This window comes from Scophthalmus maximus, chromosome 3 (assembly GCF_022379125.1).
Source record: "Scophthalmus maximus strain ysfricsl-2021 chromosome 3, ASM2237912v1, whole genome shotgun sequence".
NCBI lineage: Eukaryota > Metazoa > Chordata > Actinopteri > Pleuronectiformes > Scophthalmidae > Scophthalmus > Scophthalmus maximus.
This window is the reverse complement of record NC_061517.1, coordinates 2,556,313-2,574,165: the sequence shown is the minus strand read 5'-3', so window position 1 is coordinate 2,574,165 and position 17,853 is coordinate 2,556,313. Positions and strand designations below refer to the sequence as shown.

The window sequence follows — 17,853 nt, the reverse complement described above, 5'->3', positions numbered from 1 at the left end:
TATTTCTATCTGAAATGTAGTAACATAACATAACGTAAAAATACTCATGTACAGTACTTGTAACTCTAAAAGTGTACTTAATGACAGTTAATGTAGTCAGTTCCACTCCACTACAAAAATACAGTAATTTAACATTAACATGGAAAGTTGCTATGCTGAATATGCTAATTAAATATATTATTATTATTATTATTGTTTACCTTTAATATTTTAGGTAGATTTTGCTCTGTGGTATCATTGATTTCCCATAACGATGTGAAATCCTCTCCCTCCACAGAACATATTAATCATTTACAGCACATTAATTATAAACCAGCCTTTATGTCTATATTAATCTCCTATTTGAGGTTCTTGCCTTGCATAAAGGTGACAAACACTTTACAGACGTTGCCTCTAAAAAGACATCAGACTCTGTTAAAAACAGCTATTAACAGGTTTGGGATCAATGAGTCCAAATATCAATGACAAAATCAGACTGGATACAAATTTAAAATGGTAAATGGAATTTTATTGACATGAAACAAGTTATATTCTATCAACAGAGGAACATAAAAGCCAGATCAAGGTTACTGTACCGACACTATGGCCATGTTTAAAAAAACAAAAAAAACAAAAAGACCTGTACATTTTCTGTACAAAACATTTCTGACTATGTCCTAATAGAAATATACAGCTGATTAGGTTCATGGGTCATTTAGTCATAATCAATCAACAAAAATATGTGATGATACTTTTAACACTAGACAAAAATACAACATAATGAGCTCAAATACCTTTGAGCATTTCCATATAAAGCAACACTGGCTGCTCTTGCAATGGCTTTGACTGCAGATCATTTTGACATGTCAGTTAGACATTGAGACTCTTTCCTTCAGACAAATACATTCAGTGTGGGGTATATGCAGTAGTATTTCTATCCAATATGAGGATAGAAAGTATTGTTGCAGGTCGAGCCGAAGTATTATTATTTATTTTTCCCTTAACTTGGCTCAACATTTATTTTATTTCCATCAGTATTCATACTTTGATTGCTTTTAGTTTCAGATGACGCACCAGACATCCCCTGTTTATCAGTTTCCTCACGTTTTTCTTTTCCAGTGGCTGTGTTTGCAATTACAGCTGTGCTTATTTTTCTAGCAGGACTTCCCTCCTGCTCATCTCTCTGCTCTTGGTCTAACGCTCTTTTTCGGCCCACAGCTCGATCTCTACTGGACTCCCTGTCTGCAGAGGATCGCATTTGCTTTTGTTTCGGGCTGAAGGCATCAGAACTGTTGATCATGCGATTTGGGAAGCGTATAAGACCTTCTGTTGGAGTAGGAAGTAAGGCAACTCTGTGTCTCTGGGGTTTTCCTGACTGTTGATTTTGTGGGCTGTCAAAACCCAGACATGATTTCCCTCCAATATTTGGAGCAGGACCTGGGGGCCCATTGAACAGTGCTGGGTCTGGATGATGAGGACCTTTGAAATGAAGTGATGCAGATTCATCTGAATATCTCATGGTTCGCTCAGATCCCCTGGAGTCTAAACCTGGGCCCATCATGTCCGGACCTCTTCTATCAGACCCAAGAAACTCAGTGTTTGTATCCCACCTACCAGGCCCATGTCTTATATCTGAACTTTTATTCTGCCCTGGCCTTCCCATGTCTGGACCTCTCTTTTCCCTTCTGAACTCATCCTCAAATCCTGGTCTACCTGGCCCATGCCTTTCCATGTCTGCATCTTGCCCCCCACAATCTGAAAACCTCCCATGAGTCCCTGGACCATCAATGTTTGAACTTCGGTATCCAGGTTCTGGGCGTCTTGGATCTGAATCTCCCGATTCTGCTCTATTATGACCCTCAATCTCAAATCCTCTACTGTCTGGGCATGAATTCATTAAGTGTGGGCGTCCCCTGTGTGCACCAGGTCCTTCCATGTTTGGCCTGCTCATATTCCCCCTGAAGCCTGGCTGCCTCCAGTCATTTTCTACATCTGGACCCTCTTTCATATCTGATCCCCGTCCCCTAAAGCCTGGACCTCTTCTATCAAGGCGGTGTGTTCTGTTATCTGGATCTCTTCCTCCTCTGAAAAATGCTCCTCGTCCCCTTCTGTTTGACCCTGCACCTCCTCTATCAGGCTCTCTCCATTCATTTCCAGGTTCACCCCTTGGCCCTTGACCTGAGCACATCATATCTGGATTATCCCGGGCAGGACCCCTGCAACCAGGACCATTCCAATCATCTCGTGGGGACCTGACAGGCCCTGGATATTGAATATTTCGTCTTTCCTGTATAGGTGTTTCCCCCCTATCTCCAGCACCTCTCCATTTACTTTGAGGACCTTGTCTACTTTCTTGGCCCTGCTCATCTGGACCTTCCTGAATAGGCCTTGGGTCCCTGTTCCCATGACTCTCCCAGTGATTTACTGAATATTCTCTTTCATTTTCAACAGCCTCAATATTGGGCCCTGTTACATCTGACCATTGTTCGTCTGTGTCCGTGCCTCTCCACCTGTCTCCTCGATTTGTACTGCTCATATTTGGCCCTGGTCCTCTAAAGTTTCTCCTTATAGGCCTTCGACCCCTCAAGTCTCGACCTGTTCTGTCAGGTCCTTGGCCCTCTATAGGGCTCTCTTGATTAGCATCTGACCCCCCAAAGTCATCCCTTCCCCAATCATTTCTTCTATCATGTCTTGGACCTTCAGTACTCGGACTTCTCTGCCTTATGCCTGGACCTCTTAAGTCTGGACCAACTGATCTTCTCCAATCAGGTCCTGGGCCCTCCATATCTCTACATCTTCTTTCAGGCCCAGGTTCACTGAAGTCGGGGCCTCCTGATTCTCTCCTACCAGGCCCTGAATTCTCAGTGTCCGGACCTATAAATTCACAACCTGGTGCTCTAAAATCTGGACCTCTTCCATGACCCTCCATAACAGTTCTTTCAGGCCCCCCTCTTCTAAGGTGTGGACCTCTCCTATCAAACTCTGGGCCCTCCATGTCTGGAGGTCGTCTTTCTAGCTCAGGATTCCTGAACTGTGGGCCTCCTGGAAAGTTCCTGGTGTTCTCTGTTTCCTCCATATCTGGAGGCCTTAGTTCTGGTCCAGGGCCACTGAAATTTGCACCTTCTGGGTGTCGTCTGTCACCTGGACCCCTTAAGTGTGGTCCTCCCTTTCCGTGACTGTGAGGCACTGGACCTTCCATACCTGGACCAGTTCTTTCAGGTCCCATAACAACAAAGTTAGGCCTAGAACCCCCCATATGTGGTCCGGCCTTCTCAGGACCCAGTCCAGCACTATTTAGATTTCCTGATCTTCTCCTGCCTTCACACCCAGGACCACTTAAGTCTGTACCTCCTGGTACTCTCCTTCCAGGGCCCGGTCCCTGGAAATCTGGATGTCCTGATCCTCTTTTGTCAGGACCCTCCGTGACAAAACCTCTTCTTTCAGGTCCTGGTGCTCTGAAATCTGGACATCCATGTCCTTTCCTATCAGGCCCTGGTCCTCTGAAGTCTGGGGCTCCAGGTCCTCCTCTGCCAGGCCCCTCCAAAGATAAGCTTCTGTTTTCTGGTGCTGGTCTCCTGAAATTTGGACCAGCAGGTCCACTCATGTTAATCCCAGGACCTTCCCTGGCAGGACTTCTCCATTCAGGTCCGGGTCCTCTGAAATCTGGACCCACAGGTCCTCTCCAGCCAATCCCAGGTCCCTCTATAACAGGACCTCTCCTTTCAGGTCCTGATCCACTGAAATCTGAACCTTCAGGTCCTCTACTCTCAGACCCAGAACTCTCTATAGATAAACTTCTCCTCTCAGGTCCTAGCCCTCTGAAATCTACACCTCCAGGTCCTCCTCTGCCAGGTCCAGGACCCTCAATAGATAAGCTTCTGAATTCAGGCCCTGGTCCCCTAATATCTGGACCTGCGGGTCCTCTCCTGTGAGTCCCAGGACCCTCCATAGAAGGACCACTCCTTTCAGGTCTAGGTCCTCTGAAATCTGGATCTTCAGGTCCTCTCCTGTCAGTCCCAGGACCCTCCATAGCCGGACCTCTCCTCTCAGACCCTGGTCCTCTAAAATCTGGACCTTCAGGTCCTCTTCTTTCAGGCCCCAGTCCTCTAAAACCTGGACCTTCGTGTCCTCTCCAGTCATTCCCAGGACCCTCCATTGCAGGACCACTTGTTTCAGGTCCTGGTGTTCTGAAATCTGGGCCTCCAGGTCCTCTCCTGTCAGTCCCAGGCCCCCTCATAGCCGGACCTCTCCTTTCAGGTCCTGGTCCTCTAAAATCTGGACCTGACGGTCCTGGTCTGAAATCTGGACCTCCAGGTCCTCTCCTGTCAGTCCCAGGACCCTCCATAACAGGACCTCTCCTTTCAGGCCCTGGTCCTCTGAAATCTGGACCTCCAGGTCCTGGTCTGAAATCTGGACCTCCAGGTCCTGGTCTGAAATCTGGACCTCCAGGTCCTCTCCTGTCAGTCCCAGGACCCTCCATAACAGGACCTCTCCTTTCAGGTCCTGGTCCTCTGAAATCTGGACCTTCAGGTCCTGGTCTGAAATCTGGACCTCCAGGTCTTCTCCTGTCAGACCCAGGACCCTCCATAACAGGACCTCTCCTTTCAGGTCCTGATCCTGTGAAATCTGGACCTTCAGGTCCTGGTCTGAAATCTGGACCTACAGGTCCTCTCCTGTCAGTCCCGGGAACCTCCATAACAGGACCTCTCCTTTCAGGTCCTGGTCCTCTGAAATCTGGGCCTTCAGGTCCTGGTCGGAAATCTGGACCTCCAGGTCCTCTCCTGTCAGTTCCAGGACCCTCCATAACAGGACCTCTCCTTTCAGGTCCTGGTCCTCTGAAATCTGGACCTTCAGGTACTGGTCTGAAATCTGGACCTTCAGGTACTGGTCTGAAATCTGGACCTGAAGGTCCTCTCCTGTCAGTCCCTGGACTCAAAATCTCAGGACCTCTGCTTTTTGGCCATGGTCCATTGAAATCTGCCCCCGCATGTCCTCTCATGTCAGGCGCTTGAGCTGGGCCTTTCCTCTCAGGGCCTAGCCCTTTGAAATATGGGCCACCAGGTCCCCTCCTGTCAGTTCCAGGATGCTCCAAAGCCAGACCCCTCCTGTCAACCTCTGGTCGTCTCATGTCTGGTCCCAGATTGTCCAGAGATGTATCTCTCCTTTCAGGCTCTGGTCTCCTGAAATCTGGACCTCCTGGTCCTCTTCTAACATGCACTGGAACCTCCATATCAGGTCCCCTTCTTTCAGCCCCTGGTGCCAAGATATCTAAACCCCCTTGTCCTCTGTCAGGCCTCTGGGTCTCTATGTTTGGTCCTATCCTATCAGGCTGAATGGTCATCCATTCATCTTGCATTGATGGCCTTTCTGTAACTGCACCTAACCCTCTTCTATTTGGCCACGTACAATCATCTCTGTCTGATTCTGGGCCACTCAAATCTGGAACCCTTGCATGTGGACCCAGGTTTTTATTTTGACTTTGTTGACCCCTCATATCAGGACCAACACCACCTTGTCCTTGACCTCTCCAATCTGGATTTGTAATTATTGGCATAGGACCTCTATCTTTTTGACCCATTTGATCATTTCTCCTCTCTAGCCCTGGAACTTGTATATTTCTTCCTTGCATGTCTGCATGTCTCCTATTTGAACTTATGTCTCTAATGTCTCTGTTTGAACTCTTTGCATGTGACTCATTTTTATCATCCCTTGTATCTGAGCCAACCATACTTTCCATATCTTGACCAGGCCCCATAAAATGTCCCCCAGGCATATTGTGCCTTCTTGGTTCATGCATAGTTTCTGATTCTCTCATGATTGGGCCATGCACACTGCCTTCAGCCCTAATAACTGTCTGAGGCTCCTTGAAATGTTCTCCAGGTCCACAAACTAAACTGCCATCATATATTTCGTGCCTTTGAAATCTTCTTTCGCCCCTGACAAATGGACCTGGACCCCTTATATCTGGACTCCGATCTCTTATATCTCCAGTATGTGGACTCTCGCCTCTTTCTTTATGCACTCCACCTCTTCCTATAACATCCGGAGCCCTAACTTCTATCTGTGGACCCCTAGGATGCTGGAGAGGTGGTAAATGGGCCCTTGAATCTGAGTCACTTGTGTCAGGCCCACATCTGCCTGATGATGGGCCCTTCATGATTGCATCTCTCCTCTCACTGTGTAAGACCGATTCTCCCACATGTAAATTTGTACCAGTTGGGATAAGCTTTGATCCTCTGATTCCTGGTCTCATGTCCAGGCCTGGACCCTCTACTTGTGGGTTCACACCTTGCAACATAGAACTTCCCTCATCTTGCATTGGACTTCTCACCCCTGGGATTCGAATGTGAGATCCAGGACCCCAAATGTTGGGGCTCATGTCTTGCAAGCATGAGCCTCTCCTATCAGGCCCTGGGAATGTAATTCCTGTTTCTCTGAACTCTACCTGTTGTCCACTACCTCTACGTTCTTTCATATCCAATCCTGGATTCCTTACATGTTTTGACACTGGGTCTATATCAGGTCCTAAGCCCGGAATATCAGAGTCTCTGGCTAGCTTTAAATTTGCTCCCATTAGACCCAACATTTCTGGATATTTTAAATCTGGACTTTCCCGTTCCAATTGTTTGTCAATAGGCAGACAATTCTTTTCAACTTTAACGAATGGCATTGAGACACTGGTATGTGTCTCAGGATCTCTGCTTTCATCAGTCTTCAAAGACTCATTATTTTCTATGCTGCTAGATTTCAAGAACTGTGGTTCTGGATCAGGGCTCTGAGGAGAATCTCGAGTGGGCGGGTCAATTTCTCTCAGAGGAACTGTACTGTCAAGTTTATTGTCAAGCAAAGTTTCCTGTTGAGAGGGGTTATCCACTTGTGTAGAAGAAGCATTGACTGAATTATTTTGAAGGTCATGGGACTTTGGTGATTCTGGTATCTCAAGCTTCACATTGTGAACAAGTTTATGCGGATGGAGAGAAATGTCTTCATAAGGGGTCTCAGATAGATTGCATTTTAGCTGATGTCCATCAGGGTCATTCTTAATAGTAACTGGGGTCAATGATGATGTGTTACTCTCTACACATTGTACATCAACAGACTCTGGCGCATTATACAGGGCACTTGCATGTTTTGATATTTCAAGGACTTCAGGGGAAGGCTCTCTGTGCTGTTTTGGTGAAAGGGACACAGAATCTTTTTTTCTAGGAGATGATGGGGATCTTTTATGACCATGAGAATGTCTGCGTGTAGCATGCTCTTTACGATGGCGACCCTGGCGTTCAGACTGATTTCTAGCTCTATGCCTTGACCTGTCACTTTCACTTCTTCTGTGTCTATCCCTTTCTCTACGTCTACGGGAATGTGAAGGAGAACGATGCTGTGACCTTCTTGATGGACTTCTATGGCAGTCCCTTTCATGATGACTCCGCCTCTTTGGTGATGACCTTCGCTTTCTGCTGTGGTGTGAATTCGCTGGAGCACCCTTGCGGCTAGAACTATGCCCTGATGAATCATGTGTCTTTGCACCGGTTCCTTGAAATACATCGTCTTGAATTAAATTAAAAAGTGATTCATCCTCAGGGTCATAAGCTACATCAGAATCTTCCAGCTCTCCAGCAGAAGAATACTTGTCAGCATCCTCAACATGCTCTTGTGTTTCATCTTGCTCTGTAACAGTGTCTGTGTCATTTTTCAAAGAAGGGAGGACGGCGTCTGCTTCTAACTTCACAGACTGTGAATCCACATTTGATTTGTCCACAGTCTCTGTCGGGTTGTTGGTCTTGTCTGTTGATTCTGAAGGCCTGGATTCTGTTTGCATTGTGCCACTCTGCAGAGATGCTAGTTGACTGATGGGCAAAGATTTTGATGGTGGAGACATTAGGGAGTCAGAGACAGAAAAGTGGGCCATGAACATACCCACAGCCTCTCTCTGCTGTCGTAGAGCCTCTTCCTGCTCCTTCAACTGCCGTTTTTGCTCTTCAATCTGCTTATTGAGCTCCTCAAGCATTCGCTGTTGTTCCGTCAGTGTTGCAGCCGAGACAACCACAGTGCCTGTAAGAAGGGTCGGAGTTACTGCAGTTGGGGTAGAAGTTTGCACTGGAGTGGCAGTGGCACCTGGTGTTACAACCTGAGTTGGAAGTGGAGTTGGGCATGATGTAGAATCTGATGTCGGACCAGGGGCCTTTACTACACGAGGATCACATTGAACATCTTCGAAGATGGTCTCATCTTCTGGATCATAGGCAATATCATCCTCTTCAAAGCCTGATGATGCAGGACCATCTATCTTCATTTTTTCTATCTTCTGTGGCGCAACCATTCCATATCCCATGGCCGGATCATACTCGTCCTCTGGGTCATATGGTCGGTCAAAGTCATTTTCCTCTTCTTCGATCGCTTTCACTTTGGATTTCTGCCCATATCGTTGGACTATTGGATCCACCATTGACCCAGACACCTGAGAAAACCCTGGGATGTTCTTAGCACGTACTGGTGGTGTTGTAGTTGTTGTTGTTGTTGTAGTTGTAGAACTTCCATCAGCAGAGGCTGTGGAGTCAGTCTGCTTATTGTTAAACAAAGTCTTTAAGATAGTCTGGAGTGGTGTCTTATCACTGGATGCTGTTGTAGGATTCTTGTCAGAGATGTTGTTGGAGGTAGAGGCAGCAACAACAGCTGGGGTAGAAACAGGAGTCACTCTCATGGAAGTAAAAAAAGAAGGTATAGTAACTGAGCCAGAAGACGAAGAATCTGATGGTGACCCAGGGCAAGATGGAGAAGCAGGAGGAATGGCATTACTAGGAGTCTCTGGATCATAGGGTTGGAACATCTCCAATTTGTCAGAACCATAGAGGACTGGAGGTTTTGGGATCCACATAGGGTCTTTGGAGATATGAACTTTGGGTCTCTTCTCTTCAATTTCCTGGGGCAACATTCCTGGACGTTTTGTCTTCTGGATGATGGCCAGACCCAGAAGAAGATTGGGTCGTTTTTTTTCAAGCCCTGTGGAAAAAGAAAGGCGAAACGTATAAATCATTAGAACAAATCTTTAAAACAGAATTATACTGTTTGGACATTGGCCTAGGACTCTTCTTTAGAGTTGGGACCACTCACTATCAATATACCAATAATAATAATAAGAACCAATTATTTAAATTACAGATATTCTGCTTCCTGTGCTGACACCAAAAACCACAACACAGAAAACATTACATCATTGAATTGAATTATACTGTAGCCTAGTGTAAACCATATGCTAAAATAATACAGTTTGTAAATAAGAAATGTGAACCAATAATAAAAATAATGTTTATAAAGTAACTTGTTTGTGTGTGCACATTAAATATATTTCAATTCTCCCTCAGTCTGACCCTTTAAACACACCAGCAGGTCAGAAATGTTTCATTTTGTGAGTTATTGTCACCTGAAATATCAGATGTTTGCCCATGACAAATTATGTAAATGTTAATTATGCAAGACTACAGCAGTGGTGGAGGGATTATCTCACCCGGACCTTCAAGAGGCTGTAGTATGGATGGGATGGATTCCTTCGCACTGAGCGGGACGAGGTAGACATCTTTGAGGGAACGGCTGCTATTGGCAACGACCCCAAAACGTCCTCTGCTGCTGAAATAGGAAAACAGGGAGACGTAGGCCACCTCCTCCTCCTCGGTTGCAGGGTGAAACCGGATCACACATAGCTCCTGGAGAGCAAAAAAAAAAAAAAAAAAAAAGATATTATTATAATTTTCGATATTATTACATAAGGTGCAGAAAGAAATACTGTACACTGTAAACGGCTTGCCTTTGTAACAGAGGTCTTTAGTTTTGCAACATAGTCCCAAACTGTTTCAGGCAAGATTCGTCCCCCGATCTGTATGGTATCAGGTAGATCCTACGCAAAACAACACACAGTAAGTCCAGAGACACAGACAGATCAGATCGATATACCGCTCTGTGAGTAAAAGTAGTTACTTGCGAAAAGTTACTGTGCAGCACTTTTACCATTTTAAGGCTTTCAGCAGATCCTGAAACCAGATATCCCTTCGTGACAAACTTGGCCACATTGAGCATGTTCAGGAAACCTTTCCACACGATCTCTTGCTTTGCAAGGAACTTAGCAGTCTCACCCTCAGCCGGTGACTCAGAGATCACAGTCCTGAAATACAAGAGACGGCAGCACAATAACAATTACGCTGATTTTAATCCAATGGAATCCATGAGATTAGATTGACACTTCCAGTTGTTTTCATACCTTGAGGATGCGCCATAGAGTCTAGGATCTGACGAGGAGGACGGCTTCATTAAAATGGATTTAGGCAAAGTTCTAGCCGGTGGTAGTGAGGGTACCGGTGCAGCAGGCGGGGCAGAGCTGTTCTCTTTAAAAGATGCATAAGAGGCTGGTTGGTTATGGGTCGTGTTTCTAGGACCAGAGGGGCCACTGGACGAGGTGGAGAACCTGCTAGCTGCGGTGCGGGGATCACGTCTTGTGATGGTTACGGTGGAGACAACTGGAATCACGACTGGTGCGTATGCTCGCTTCGTTGAAGTGGATGCAGGGAAGTCTGCAGTTGGGGATGCAGGGGACTCGGACACGGGGGAAGCAGGAGACTCTAAAGTGGGAGAGGCTGGAGAATCCATTGTCGGGGAAGCAGGGGATTCTACTATGGTCAGTGCTGGAGAGTCAATGACGAGGCGGGATGTCGGAGAGTCCATGTCAGGTGAGTCAGGTGGCGCCTGCAGAGGGGAGTCATCTCCTCCTGCGTACCTCCTCCAGGAGGGTTCATGCTTCTCTCGTGTTTCGGCAACCTTGGCTTTTTTCTTCGCAGGTTCCTCCTCTTCCCCAGCGAGTATCTGGCCTTTGAGAAGGAAGAAAAAAAAATCTTCTTAGATGAACTGAAATAATAGTTGGTCATCGGATTATATCTACTCGGTATTGCACCGCTATTGTCATCAAATATATTTGAATTTACCTGTGCATATCTTGCATTTCAGGTCAAAGAGGTGAGCTTTGTGCTCTGATGTGGTGTCCTTGAGCATACAGGTGAGGATATCTGGTATCTGGCTGCCAAGGCCGGGCTGGATGGTTCTGCTCCTGGGAGCAGGAGCAGGAACATTTCTCCTCTGCTCCTGGGAAGCAGCCTACGCCAACACAGACACACAAGCAATGACACGTAACCCAAACAGACGCGGAGCAAGATGGACAGAATACTGACCATGTAAAAAGGGTGAAATCCCATCAGTTTGAATGAAGTGGACTCACCGTGCTTTCGGGTCTTTTGCCCGTTCTTCTGTCGGGTCGAGGAGGATTCAAACTGGGCAAGTCGACCTTCACTTCTTCAGGCTTCTGCAGTAAACCGGTTGTTTTAGCAGCCACGTCTTTAACCTGGAAGATGTCCCATGTGACACACAAAAGGTTTAACGTCTCTGAGGCCTGAAGTGTAACATCTGATTTTGTTCTGGATGTCGTGTTTCACACACACACAACACTTTACCTCAGGCGTTTCTTTTGCACTTGGTTCTGGAGCCTTGGTGGCCTGCATGTCCTTCTGACTCATCCTCACCAGTCGGAACGGGCTGATTTCTCCTCGTACGACCCGATACAACAAGCCCTGGAGAGAAACCCACGACTGCACCATTAGTTTTCTGGAGATACAATTAACCATGAGCTGCTTGTAAAAACCTCAACACAGGAAGTGCCAATATTATGACTTTCAGGTTTTTCTTCCTTTCCTTAACGGGTCATTTAGCTTTTTTAGTGTTTGTTGAAAGGCCCCAAAAAAGTTTTCTCTTACACAGAAAACATTGGAACGCCTCCTTCGCATTCCTGGATTTTTTTCCAGAAAGTGTCAACATCACCAGGAGGAACGAGTAACATGATCACGTTCCGGCTAGCTTTGCTCGATTCCTTACGACAGAACCAAATTCACTGGCAAAAGCGATATTTACAGCCGATCAGGAAGCCTCCAGGTAACATCTTCCAAACACACGCTAAGCGGTTGACCAATCGCGAAAGAGTGGGTCAGCTGACCAATCGCAGTTTGAGGCCACAGCAGTTTGAAATATAGAGTAAACACTTTCTAACTGAATTCCACAATAAAAAGTATTGAACAAACCTTGTTTTTTGGGTCTTTGAGGTTGAACATTATCGTTCTGTACTTGTTCATGTATTTACTGTCTGTGTTGCGGAACACGTCGAACATCTCCATCTCGATGTTCGAGACGAGCTTTGCGGCGTCGATCTCAGACATTTCCAGGTCGTCACAGTCGCACACCCTGAAACAGCATTCACAACAGATGGGGAAGAAAAATTACATTGTTGTGGTTTGTTTGTTTACATTTGTGGATTCTGTCACGTGACGAAAATCATGTGCCTTTGTCCGACAGCGAGGAAAATCCACGTACCACATGAGTCATATTATTTGATAAGTGTGCATAGTTAATGACAATGTATCGTAGTATAATCTGGGCAGTGTAGACACACTATAATAATAAAACTGGTGGTGAATCTTCTGGTGCATCTTCCTCATTCAGATGTCGATATTTGTAGCTGTACTTGAGCTAATTTTCAATTTGATCAAAAGAAAGTATTGTGTTTGTACAGAACGTGACACGACTCCAGGCTGAGGCTCGTGAGCCGTTCTCACCTTTTGAACAGGATGCCGGTGAGCGAGCGCTGGATGCTCTGTCGGACCTGGTTGTTGGGCTGAGAGGGTCTGGACGAGGGAGCGCTGGGCGCAGGAGGCACCGGCAGGTTCCGGGTTTCGTTCAGCAGCATGGGGCCCGGAGACGACTTCTGACTAGACGTCGACGCGGACGCGGACAGAGGCTGAGGCGCAGGATGCTTCTTTGGTATCACGTACGAGGTCTTGGTGACCATGAGGGCCCCGGTCTCGTGGTGTCTGGGTGCCGAGGAGGCAGCAGACTGCGCAGCTGGAGACGGACCAGAGTGTTCTGGGGTGGGAGGGACTGAGGGATCCGTTTCGGCCGGTTGAAACTGAGACACACTGTTTACTGGCTCTGTAGCTTTTTCTTTGGACACTCTCTGTGGAGGTGTCGGCTCAGCGACAGGCAGCGACGAGGGAACCACATGTGCGGCGGCGGCGGAGGCGTCTGGAGGTTGTGTCGAAGGCGTTATAGCCTCTGACTGTTCAGCTGTTAGGAAGAAGAACATCAGGGGGATTTTGTGAATAAGAAGAAATACAGTATAACTAAATATAATATGATTAGTGAACTGTGACAGTTAAAGACCCAAATACGTTGATCAAGTTGCTAATTGATCAAATCTGGTTTTCATAGATGAAAGAAAAAAAATAAATAAATATATATAAATATATATAAATATATATATATATATATATATATATATATATATATATATATACATTTTTTTTTCCCCACATTGACAATCTAGGACTAACACAAGATGAGAACTAAATACAAGTTATTACTATTTGTTGATGATGATGTTCCCTGGTTATGTGATTGGTTCAGTTTGTTTGTTTGTTTTTTAGCAGAATTACTCGAAAAGTTATGGACTTTATCAAAGATCAGTCTCTGCCCTGGTAACATGTAATGTAATTTTTGGAAGGGATCCAGATCCGGCTCTGGATTGAGGATATTATTGATGGGTGAACTTGACATCCTGTTTCATATCTTCACGAACGCATAACATTTTAAGAATCTGTCAGATGGAGATGAGCAGTGTGGGTGAATGGGTTGTTCTGCTTTTGTTGTTGACTGCTCTTCTTCATATCACACATGTTTGCAACAATCTCAGTATAATGAATCTGTATTCGAAATTTCTCATTCAAGAAATAAACAAGATGCAGCTATCTTATAGATAAGTCAAACTTTGCAAACATGCATATGACTGAACCTGTGATCGATATATGGTCAGAAGATCAAAGACACATGATTTTAAGGCATCCTGATAATTTGACTGTAAATTTAATACATGGTGTAACAAACGTCTGAAAAGTAGTAACTGGTTCATGAACATGAATATATTTAGAGCTGCAACAGCTAATCGATTAATTGTAATCGACTACTAAATTAATCTCCAACTATTCTGATAATTGATAAATTAAAAGGAGTCTAATCGTCAAAGCCTTTTTTCTGTCGATAACCTCAATAACTACTGTTCTACACCTCAATTCATATTTCTGCTGAGGATGAAACACTGTCTGCGTTGAGCGCATTAAAGTATCGCTGATTTTTCACTTTTATGTAGAGCTGCAACAGTTAATCGATTAGTAATCGACAACTAAATTAATCCCCAACTATTTTGATAATCTTTTTTTATGAAAAAAAGTCCAAATTCTCTGATTTCAGCTTCTTAAATGTGAATATGTTCTGGTTTCTTTGCTCCTCTGTGACAGTGAACTAAATATATTTTGTAGTGTGGACAAAACAAAACACCAAACAACTGATTGATTAATCAAGAAAATAATCAACAGATAGATCGATAATGAAAAGAATCGTTATATATATATATATATATATATATATATATATATATATATATATATATGGCTACATTCGATTTTATTTCATGTTGTCATTTCATTTTTTTTTTTATTGATTACTTTGATTATCATTCAAAGGTTTTTGCTCCAAATTTATTGGATCATGTTTCACTTAAACTACTTTTAGGTTTAGTTACATTCTGCACTTTTCTTACGTCTCAGGACTTTATTGTTAAAAACTGTTTTCACATAACTTTTACTCCGAGAACGAATCATTACATCGGGTTTCCCTGAACCTGTATGTAGCGAATTTATGATAATTTATGAAGATAATAAATAGAAAATAAATGGATTTCTGTGAATATGAATGTGGGAGCGTTCTTATCTTATCCACACAAGTAACTTCAATGTTTTGTATGAGGAAGACACAAAGTAACATAACGGGATCCGTCGGTGTGAGCGGTTCTTTCTCGGCCCTGTGATGCTGGCGACCCCCCCCTCCCCAATATGTCTACTATGATAGACTGTCTTTTTTTCAGGGCTTTGGTCACAGCAGCAGATTTTTCTCATAAAAAAACAACTCTAAATGTCTTGAGCTTCTCAGCTGACTCTTGTGTTTTCTGCCTCCAGTTAGTTCTTGATCGTCGTCTTCAGGCTTCACAACTGCAACTGTGAACTTTTGAATGATGCGTTCAATAACGACAAGAAGTCAATAGTCCTCAGCCTATCACCGATCTTCTAACCTCCCTCTCGGGGCAGTGCCATCAGGATGTGTCGGGGGGGAAATGTCCGCGTTGGAGAAAAGAGAGGTGCGTTGTATAGGATGCCCTGATACGTGTTAATAGAGCGTAAACAACGTGTATCAGAGGCTTTTCGTGTGGACAGCAGCGAGTTATATGATCCTCGAGGTAAATGAGAAAAAAGAAAAAAGTTTACAATTACTACAGGAAAATCTAGACTCAATGCATGAGCTAGTTTTCTTTTTAAAACAAAAACCAATGGAAACCAAAGCTGCACTAAGTTGAATGAGATGTGATGAGAGCCATAACAATAAAATTGTTGGGATAAAAAAAGAATTAAAAAACACATCAAGGAACAGCTTGGATGCGGACAATTTCTTTTCTTAATCCAATGCAGAGCTGTATAATTGTCAAGCATATACATTGGATTGATTTCAAAAACTTGAAGTGTGCACTGTGTTATCTAGGAAAACACAAGTATTGGATCAGGACTCCATCAATATTAACTGACTCGGACTCGGGATCGGGGGCCAAAAAACTTGATCCCAAATAGAAGTGCTCTCTTTTATTTATCTATAGATGTAAAAAAAAATTGTGACAACAACAAAAGCTTAGCGATAAACTATAAAATCACAGAGCCACTGAGATTAAATAAAATAAGAAAAAAAAAAAAAAATATATATATATATATACATATATATATATTCATGATGAAATATGTTTATAAGATATGACAACTATCCAGAGGACGGTTTTCATTGACCGATCAACATCGAGCAGAACTTCCAGTGAAAAAGAGAAAACCACCGTACTGAACCAGGTAAACAACCGACTAACAGTTTGATACATAATATTCATACTGAGCTGTTTGCATCTTCACTGTGAAGCTGGTGAGAAGAGCAGCAGTTCACACATCAACACCTCCGTCTCCTACGAGTTTCATCAGGTCCAACATTCATCTTTAAGAGACCCGAGTGACCCTGGAGGAGGAGGAAGAGGTGTCGCACCGATCGTTCGTCACGTCCCGTGTCCAGGTGTTCGTGGTCAGTTCCTGACAGGAAGTAAAAAGGTTTCTGAATCCGAGAGGACGAGATGTTGAGGTCACACTGTGACACGGTGGTGTGAGGTCAAAGTTCGCTCGTCCTCTGCGTCAAAACCCCTGAGATCCGTTCAGTAAGAGAGCGTGAAGCCTCGGTTCGGCACCAGAACGACTCCGGTGCTGAGGCCGCGGCCCGGTCGAGCAACCGCGAGACAAAACCAACCACCAGAAAACTCACAGATGACACGCAGCCGGACGGAGACACGGCGCGTGTCTGACGGTACGTCGGCGAGGTGTCCACTCAAACCAGGTTTTTATGAAGATGCTCAGATTAGAGACGCTGGATTGAGATTAAGTCTTCCTGACACACTAACGGACTGAGGCTCTGTCAAAGCAACAGGTGAATACTTGTTTCTGTACTAAATACTGTAACGTACAGAGCAGTGAAGGGAAAACACAATGAGATCAAACAACAAGGACGATAGAACAGATGAGAAATAACCTAGACATCTAAACAGTATCGATGAAGGAGGTGAGTGAACAATCCGGGTTGAAACCAAACTATGAATAAAAAATAAAAAATTGATTTACTAATGAAGAAAGGAAAGAAATACAATAGTCACTTTCTGTATCTGTGAGATAAGATGCTTCATTTGTTGCTAGTGTGTGTGTGTGTGTGTTGCTCTCACTTATATCCTGTATAAATCAAGAAACTCTCCTCTATTTTTGTATTTTTAATATCCGTGCATCACTCACAGTTTTACATGCAGCGTCTTTATTGAGGGTTTTCTGTGATGAATCTTTGGTAAAAGTTTAAAATGAAAAAATCTAACTAATCTGTGGGTGAGTCCAAACACTCCCAGTTCCTCACGTCAACAGTCGGTGACCTTTCTGACTGTTATATTTACATGAATTCAAATTCTGCCACTCGTGTGACTCACCAAAGTCGCCTCCGGGAGGTTCGACAGAAAGTTTCCACCTCACCAGCGGCCAACTCTCCCAGCTGCAGCGTCATGAGAGACTCTGGGGGGATTTAATGATCCGTCTGTAATCTTAATCTGGGCCGACACCTAATGAGGAAGCTTCACTCTAAAAGGAGTCTAATCGTCAAAGCCTTTTTTTTCTGTCGATAACCTCAATAACTGCTGTTCTACACCACAATTCATATTTCCGCTGAGAATGAAACAGTGTCTGCGTTGAGCGCATGAAAGTATCGCTGATTTTTCACTTTTATCTAGAGCTGCAACAGTTAATAGATTAGTAATCGACGACTATATTAATCGCCAACTATTTTGATAATCGATATCTGACTTTTTTTTATGAACAAAAAGTCATAATTCTCTGATTTCAGCTTCTTAAATGTGAATATGTTCTGGTTTCTTTGCTCCTCTGTGACGGTAAACTGAATATCTTTGGTGTGTGGACAAAACAAAACATCATCTTGAGGTTTTGGGAAACACGATCGACATTTTTCACCATTTAACGAACCAAACAACTCATCGAATAATCTAGAAAATAATCGACAGATTAATCGATAATCAGTCCTACTTTTTATCTTTCCTGCTTTTTCACAGACCTCGTGTCCTGTTGCTGCTTTTAAAAAGCCACTTCCTCATCTGCATGATCAAAC

General features: G+C 44.2%; 1 protein-coding gene across 5 annotated transcripts in view; it reads right to left on the bottom strand.

Moving 5' to 3' along the window:
* Positions 1 to 486: 486 nt before the first annotated feature.
* The window catches only part of si:ch73-181d5.4, a 29,463-nt gene continuing 12,096 nt past the window's right edge, over positions 487 to 17,853 (bottom strand). For 3 of the 5 annotated variants that reach the window (XM_047330819.1, XM_035644007.2, XM_047330817.1), the window contains 10 exons: positions 12,624 to 13,131; positions 12,093 to 12,252; positions 11,472 to 11,588; positions 11,240 to 11,362; positions 10,950 to 11,118; positions 10,232 to 10,835; positions 9,982 to 10,135; positions 9,782 to 9,871; positions 9,485 to 9,680; positions 487 to 8,979 (listed from right to left, as the gene is read on the bottom strand). In XM_047330819.1, the coding sequence (XP_047186775.1) occupies positions 980 to 8,979; positions 9,485 to 9,680; positions 9,782 to 9,871; positions 9,982 to 10,135; positions 10,232 to 10,835; positions 10,950 to 11,118; positions 11,240 to 11,362; positions 11,472 to 11,588; positions 12,093 to 12,252; positions 12,624 to 13,131 (10,121 nt within the window). In that variant the 3' untranslated portion in view covers positions 487 to 979. The remainder of the gene's footprint in view (positions 8,980 to 9,484; positions 9,681 to 9,781; positions 9,872 to 9,981; positions 10,136 to 10,231; positions 10,836 to 10,949; positions 11,119 to 11,239; positions 11,363 to 11,471; positions 11,589 to 12,092; positions 12,253 to 12,623; positions 13,132 to 17,853) is intronic. The other 2 variants (XM_047330820.1, XM_047330818.1) reach the window with 2 other exon arrangements.